Raw genomic sequence first — 8397 nt, 5'->3', positions numbered from 1 at the left:
TTTTTTTTTTTTTTTAAGTTGACTGATCTATCTTCTACTGCTCTTGTCTTCTAGGTTCCAAGTAATCCTATGGTTGAAAAGATCGATATTGAAGATCTAGGTACGCCTTAGTAATAATAATCTTGTTTGTTGTTTCTTTACTGAAAGTTGTGAAGAATCGTCTCTGTTCGTGTAATTGTAGTTGTTTTTCAGTATAAACAAACTTCTAAAACTAGTGTTTTGACGAGTGTTTGACACTAAAAATATGAAATTTTGCACTGAACTTGTTATGTGTGTACACAAGTTTTCAAAATAGGAACTTAAAAATAAAAAAAACTTTTCTGAAGAAAGTACAGTTGAATTGATAGTGTGTGCTATCAATTTTTTCTAAATTTCTACAGTTAAAATTGAGAGTTTAAATTAACTTTTCGTCACTAAACTTGGTTAAATGTTTTAATACTGTTTGTAACTTTTGTCTAGAAAACATTTTATCAAGTTTATTTGAATTTTTCTATTAAACAGGAGGAAATGAGGAGCTGATGTTTGTAAAATTTTTTCAACATTTCCATTGTTATGACATCATTCCAATTAGTGCCAAGCTGGTAGTGTTTGATACTCAACTACTGGTAAGGAAACTTGGAATAAAAGTGTTCATGATATTGAAAACTTGTAGGAACATGATAAATCACAACTATAAAAAACCATAGTTAAGCCTGTTGAAAGTGTTAATGTTGATTTCAGAAATCAAACTCAACTTTCATTCAATGTGTTTTAATCAAATTGTTATATACTTATCACTTCGTGTACAGGCCCTTCAATATTTTTCTTTTGTTCACAAACTTTATCTTTTGTTTTGTATTCTTATTTTACTTTTGTAAGTCACCGAGTGATGTGTGGCAGCAAACATGTTAAAGAAGTTCAAGTTTCACGTGTAATTACCAAAACTTGTACACGATTTGTTTGGAATACTAAATTAAAATTACTCATCCAATATTGGACAAAAATAAACTTAATATTTCATATTTTCTTTCTCTCAGGTGAAAAGAGCTTTTTTTGCCCTAGTTGAAAATGGTAAGTACAAGTTTTTATTTTGATTGGATGGGAGGGGCTTAAAGTTGAAATATACCATTGGAAACAAACTGGTTCATTCGTGTGTCCACTTAATTCTTAGCTATAGTTTTTCCCCAGGAACTGAAATTGGAGGGGATGTTTGAATTTTCAGGAGAGTGAGGCATGAGGGTAAAGTTGGGCTATAAAGCACAATAGTAATAGCTGAAATGTTTCAGGACTATCTTATCGAGTAAATAAAGTTCGTAACTAACTTGCTGTTAGAAAGTCCACGGGGAGGGTGTAGTTAAATTACTGGATGTTTTAGTTTCAGTATGTCGGTAGCTTCAAATCTACTAGCTTGTTGACATTTCTTTTAGATTTCTAGAACTAACTACACGGTTCTAACTTGCTGTTAGAAAGTCCCCGGGGAGGGTGTAGTTAAATTACTGGATGTTTTAGTTTCAGTATGTCGGTAGCTTCAAATCTACTAGCTTGTTGACATTTCTTTTAGATTTCTAGAACTAACTACACGGTTCTAACTTGCTGTTAGAAAGTCCACGGGGAGGGTGTAGTTAAATTACTGGATGTTTTAGTTTCAGTATGTCGGTAGCTTCAAATCTACTAGCTTGTTGACATTTCTTTTAGATTTCTAGAACTAACTACACGGTTCTAACATAACCATATTTAAAATGGAGCTCTTTAATTTTCTTGCTAAGAAATTGTGTAGTATTGTTGTAGGCTTCTTTTTATTTTTGACTTGGTGTGATATAACAACTAAAGTTTCTTAAGTGCGGGAAATGATTTGAGTAACATAAGTTGGACTATAATATGATGTACCATGGAGTTGTTAAAGTTGTGTTCTTGAGTGAGTAAGATAAGGGCTAACATCTAGTCAAAGAAATACTGCTGTTGGTATTAAGTTGTCTGGATCATTTTTTAACTACAACCTAAACCCACACAATGATAGAACTTGTGTTTATTTAAGATGTTCTCTATTGTGTAATAGTAGTAAAGTTTTTGCTATTTGCAAATACACAATGAGTACCTGAAAAAAAAACAATCAAGTGCTTGTAGCACTGTAGTGTAGCTTATTTTTCTGAACTTCACATGCTGGGCTAATCTGTTTAACTGGTCAGTACTACAGTGATGGCTTAAATTTTGACCAGTTTTTACTTCTTTGAATTAAATATGCAATCAGTCTTGACTTTCAGAAATGCTAAGAGTTCTTACACCATTTGTAACGTTAAAGTAATCCATAGAAATGATGGCTGAGCAAGATTTCATCCTGGAATTGTGGTTCTCAAGAAATTAACTTGTCAATGGAAGTTTTATTGAACTAGATAACCATAACGTGGGAAGGAGGTCAGTTTCCTTAGCAACTGTTAAACTGGTGTGTGTGTGTGCAGGGGAGTTCTTTGAATTAATTCAGTTTTCAATAGTAAATACCATCATTGAACTTTCTTGGTGTCGGTAAAAATGCTTGATCAACATGTTAAATCCTCTGTTTTAACCATAGAAGTTAGATGTACTGGACTTGACAGGTTAAATCCTCTGTTTGTCATCATTAGGATGTACTGGACTTAACATGTTAAATCCTCTGTTTTAACCATAGAAGTTAGATGTACTGGACTTGACATGTTAAATCCTCTGTTTTAACCATAGAAGTTAGATGTACTGGACTTGGCAGGTTAAATCCTCTGTCATCATTAGGATGTACTGGACTTAACATGTTAAATCCTCTGTTTTAACCATAGAAGTTAGATGTACTGGACTTGGCAGGTTAAATCCTCTGTCTCATCATTAGGATGTACTGGACTTAACAGGTTAAATCCTCTGTTTTAACCATCATTAGGATGTACTGGACTTAACATGTTAAATCCTCTGTTTTAACCATAGAAGTTAGATGTACTGGACTTAACATGTTAAATCCTCTGTTTTAACCATAGAAGCTAGAGCTGCTCCGGAGCAGCTCTAACTCCTAGAAAAAAACAAAATAACAGCCATTATCACAAGGAATCGAGTCTATTTAATATATTAACAAAAATTATCAGTTCATTTTACATCCCCATCAAATGTTTTATTTTGTGAACACAATATTTTATCTATAGATATCCAAGTGTTTTACACAATAAAAGGAGCAGCTCTAACTCCTAGAAAAAAACAAAATAACAGCCATTATCACAAGGAATCGAGTCTATTTAATATATTAACAAAAATTATCAGTTCATTTTACATCCCCATCAAATGTTTTATTTTGTGAACACAATATTTTATCTATAGATATCCAAGTGTTTTACACAATAAAAACTATGGGATAGCACTAAACATCAATTTGTTGGTAAGACTTTAAGTTTGTGTACCTTAAGCTGAAGTTGCTTGCTTTTTCTTGTGGATTAATTTGTATATCTTAAATTGGTGATAACTATAATTGTACTTATCAGCTATTGTGATAGACTCGATACTGGCCTACCATCACTGTAAAGCAGAGTTAGGTCATCTTTAAGCCTGATTCATAAATTGCAGGTCTTTTAAAATAAAATGTATATATTTTGGAATATACATTTTTTTTTTTAATTTTTTTTTTTATTCCTATTAAATTGTTTGTATATGAACAAAAGTTTTATGAAATGTTAAACTGACTTTTAATTATTTACAGGAATTGTTAACAATAACAGACTTCATCCATATTCTAAGGACATATTACAAGTCACCTTTAGTAAGTACACAGTCAACATCTGTTCAAACTCTACTAGTGGCTATAAGATAATTTGAACGATCATTGCTTTGCAGGGGGGCTGACCAAACCTTGTGATGTAAACCCAGTAATATTAACAATGTATAACGAGAGTACGCAAGTGAAGATTGTATTCTGGTAGACTCGCTATACTTTTAATTAGCCAGTTTTACTGGATTATCTTTGTGGTACTTGTATGATTGTTAGGTTGATTTTAGTTGGAAGATCTTAGTTTGTGATTGTATATTGATCTGTTAGAAATCATTAAAAGTAAATCTTTAGTAAGAACCCTGTCTGCATCATTCTTTAGTGATAAAATTCCGTTGATTTAAGCTCCGTTCATCAGTTCTAAAACTTTTTCCATTGTTTTCCTGACCAAGTTTCTTTATGATTATAGGTTCATATGGAAGAATTAGAAGAACATAAGTTGGAGACTTGGAGAAGTGAGTTAAAATATTGTAGTTATCATTGTTGGAGAAGTGAGTTAAAATATTGTAGTTATCATTGTTGGAGAAGTGAGTTAAAATATTGTAGTTATCATTGTTGGAGAAGTGAGTTAAAATATTGTAGTTATCATTGTTGGAGAAGTGAGTTAAAATATTGTAGTTATCATTGTTGGAGAAGTGAGTTAAAATATTGTGATTGGTTTTCTTGCTAATATAAGGACGTAGTTATCCTTTCTTCACAAATAATCTGAGATGTATATAAATTCCAGAGATAATTTAGACCCACAGCTAAGACTCTTTCTAGGGCATGCAACAGGCATACGAGAAACCTTTCCTATTACTTACTACCTGCACTTGAACCCACAGTGACACTGTTGTATTTCTAGGTACACTTTACTGTGTACTTTATAAATTATTCAAAACCTTCTGGAGGAAATGCATGCTTCAATTAATTCAAAGCATCCTTAAGTACTTAAATGGTTTGATAATCTCTTTAATTTTCTAACTACCAGATAATCAAAGGCTGCACTTGTGTAGCGACACATTGATTAGATGGTTTTTAGACTGACTGATTTCTAATCAGACATTTTGAGGTATACTGGATCCTTGTGTATGTACAATCTAGGGTAAAGACTTCAGTGTTTGTTTATAAGCTGAAGAATATTTGATCCACAAAAACAAATAGAATCTGAACATGTTGTAAACTGGAGAATGCTGGTTATTGTTATAAAAACAATCTTAATGGCTTGTTTGTTAACAGATTATATTAAATTGTTAATTAGGAAGTTATGTAGGAAGCTGTAGATAATAAAAATAATGACCATAAAATTGTACTGAATAGCATGGTAAATAATTAATGTATAAACAATTTGTGTTGCTGAAGATTTTTCTGTCTTATTCTAATCTATTTCGTATATATAGTATTTTGGCTGGAAATTCTTGTCTACTTCAACCTAAAATTATTTATTTTCAAGATGTCTTGGAGACAAAAGTAAAGCCTCTGTATAGTATTGGACCTGAAGCAAGGTAAATAACCTTCTAGATAAGCTGATGTATATAATAACAAAAAAATTAAACCACTTTTAAGCTGAAATCGATGTAAAATTATGATTTTTTGACTTTGAATAAAGTTTCAAATTGCTACTCCCCGAGACCAGAGTATAGTGATGGTAAATTTGAAGTAGCTTCACTTTGTATGTACACTTAATTTGAACATCTACTTACTGTGTTGTTCCTAATCGCCTTCTACTTGAAATCCTAGTGAGGTGATGTTGGTTAAAACTTAATATCAGCAAGCATGTGGCTGGAGGTCATCATTCCTCCTTTTAATAATGTTGAATACCAGTAGGTAGAAATAGTTTTAATACTGAAAACTGTTGCGAGCTGAATACCAGTAGGTAGAGATAGTATTGATACTGAAAACTGTTGCGAGCTGAATACCGGTAGGTAGAGATAGTTTTGATACTGAAAACTGTTGCGAGCTTGCTAAGAGGCCATAACGCAAGCTTTAGTACCACCACTCAAGAACACAATAGGTGCTTGTCTACTGTAAATAACACGTCTGTTCTGCCAACAAGTTACTATAGCTATCACACCAACAAACAACTGACCCTTTCCAATCACGTCAATGTGTCTTGCACTGAAAAGTTTGTAATTATAACAATGCCACTATCAACTGATTGTGACACAATCATTATATGTTAAAAATATAAAGGTATCAAACTCAATTAAATGCTATAAAAATAAAATCATAATAAATAAAGTAAATGAACTTTTTGCCATGTTTGTTATTTATTACATGACCCATCTTCTCTCTTCTCCACAACTATTATTGTGAAACAAGTATTGTATTTTCTAGTCTCTTTGTTTTGTAAAAGTTAGGTTACAACTGAATAGTCACAATTTAGTTTCTAACCGCCTTTTATGCAGCCTTTATTTATAGCACAATCTTGTAGTTTAGTCGCATTTTATTAATTCTTAAAGAATCTCCACCCTGATTCCGTAGGCTTGTATAAAATGATGATTGATAATGTTGTTTTATCATTAGATAAGTTCCTTTAGATTATTTCGTAAACATCATGTCAACTCCAGAGCTTGTAATAAAATAACGTTTGTTTTTTAACATTTCATAAAGGCTCTGCATTAATATAGGCCTAACTTGCTTGCAGAACTTCCTTACTGATTGATGGATAACAAACACCGCATAGATCTGACTAACTGAATTACATACTTAGACACTAACTTACTATAAGTCACTAACAGCAACTGAAGTGAATGACTTAAGTGATTACCTCACTAATTTATATTTTTACATTTGATTCTACATAGTACAGGAAGCTTGTGGATCATGGCGTAATGATTAGATCCTTTTTAGTAAACAAATATCTGCATTAAAATGTTTAAAAATGTAGCTTATAACAACAGTTATTCTTTCTGAAATTCCTTTCTATGCACTGTTTAGAACCTGAAAGCCTAAATACAAAAAAAGATTTGATCACAATATTACCTTCATGATTTATAACTTTTAACTTTGTGTTATTCTTTTTAAACTAGCCTATACGAAGCCATAAAAACACTGATTCATGAGAAAGTTCACAGACTTCCCGTGATAGATCCTCTAACTGGAAATGTGCTGTATGTTCTGACACATAAACGAATCCTTAAGTTCCTCTTTCTCTACGTAAGTAATATTTGATGTATTCGATGATAGTGTTAATTTAATAGCAGGTTTACGTTAAGTTTATAATGAAATTAAGAACTTTAGGTTTAACAGTGAAAAAATAACTAAATTGGTATAAAACTAGTCCTAAATGAGAAACAAGAGATTTAAAACAAGAAGAAATTCTTTATGAAACAACTATGCCCCAATGACTTTGCACTTTAGTTGACCCCAATTTTGTTGACCTTTGACCCATTACATTAATGTTAATCAAGTCTAGAACTTTGCATGTAGTTTGGTCAAAATTCAACCATCCACTGTTAATATCCTGTCGAAAAGATGGAGATAAACAGAGTTTGGCAAACCGATAAGTCCCAATATTCTTCACAAAGCAGTGTAATCATTGATGGGGGGGGGGGGACTTTTCATTTTTGCTGTTTGCATTCTTTGAAGTTTTATTTTATCATAGTAAATTTTTGCTCCTTTCAGTAGGCAGGCTGAAATTACTGTTTCAATTAAACTATATGTACAAGCTGACCTTTAATTGCAAGATTGTATTTCAGTGTCCAGGTTTCCAAAACGTAGCGTTGACCTTGTAAATATTTCCACTTTTAACTCTTCATGATGTACTTGTAATATAAATCAGCTAGTTTTCTGAAGAGTGAAATGTTTAGGAACTTGTAATTTCAGCACAACATCTTGTCCAACTCGTTTTAAATTTTCTACATCTTATGGAAATCTTTTTGTTTTATAGATGTCTGACCTCCCAAGTCCAAGTTACCTCAGTAAAACTTTAAAGAATCTAAAAATTGGAACGTATGAAAACATTGCTACGGTATGTGTTTATAAACTTTAAAATGAAGTTTTAACATTTTAGTTATCCTAATAGTGTAAAAAGGTATAATGTGTTCAGTCTTAAAACAACTCGTACATTCAACAGATACCTTTAGCTTGTGAGTTAAGTTGAAGATTTTTCAAAACATCACTTAAAACTGTTGTTAAAAGGTTTTCATACAAGAAAAACTAGGTTTTTCTATTAGAATGAAATGATATAAATGTACAGTAACATTGGGTTTAAAAACATTTTAAATTGTATCTGGGTCATGATTTATCTTTAAATCCTTCATATGCAGGAATGAGATTAAAACATTAATTAACTTTTGAAGAAAAACTGGGTTAATTATTGTAGTTAATTTGATACATTTGTCTAACTAGTAATACAATTTTATAAAATCAAGATTAGAATGCACTGATTCGTTATTTAGGCACTATTGTTATAATTGATTTTGCACTGATTCGTTATTTAGGCACTATTGTTATAATTGATTTTGCACTGATTCGTTATTTAGGCACTATTGTTATAATTGATTTTGCACTGATTTCGTTATTTAGGCACTATTGTTATATTGATTTTGCACTGATTCGTTATTTAGGCACTATTGTTATAATTGATTTTGCTACTGATTAGTTATTTAAGGACACTATTGTTATAATTAGATTTTAGCTACTGATTACGTTATTTAAGGACT

General features: G+C 31.5%; 1 protein-coding gene across 1 annotated transcript in view; it reads left to right on the top strand.

Annotated features, from left to right (window-relative positions):
* Positions 1-8397, top strand: part of LOC106474253 (5'-AMP-activated protein kinase subunit gamma-2-like) — a 38679-nt gene that overhangs the window by 20234 nt on the left and 10048 nt on the right. Inside the window, exons 2-11 of the mRNA XM_013934942.2 lie at positions 55-100; positions 502-605; positions 1017-1051; positions 2977-2991; positions 3336-3370; positions 3690-3745; positions 4161-4206; positions 5184-5235; positions 6763-6889; positions 7623-7703. Coding sequence (XP_013790396.2) covers positions 70-100; positions 502-605; positions 1017-1051; positions 2977-2991; positions 3336-3370; positions 3690-3745; positions 4161-4206; positions 5184-5235; positions 6763-6889; positions 7623-7703 — 582 coding nt within the window. The 5' untranslated portion in view covers positions 55-69. The remainder of the gene's footprint in view (positions 1-54; positions 101-501; positions 606-1016; positions 1052-2976; positions 2992-3335; positions 3371-3689; positions 3746-4160; positions 4207-5183; positions 5236-6762; positions 6890-7622; positions 7704-8397) is intronic.

This window comes from Limulus polyphemus, unplaced genomic scaffold (assembly GCF_000517525.1).
Source record: "Limulus polyphemus unplaced genomic scaffold, Limulus_polyphemus-2.1.2 Scaffold6995, whole genome shotgun sequence".
Taxonomy (NCBI): domain Eukaryota; kingdom Metazoa; phylum Arthropoda; class Merostomata; order Xiphosura; family Limulidae; genus Limulus; species Limulus polyphemus.
Note: the sequence above shows the minus strand (reverse complement) of the source record. Positions and strands in the feature narration are given on the sequence as shown.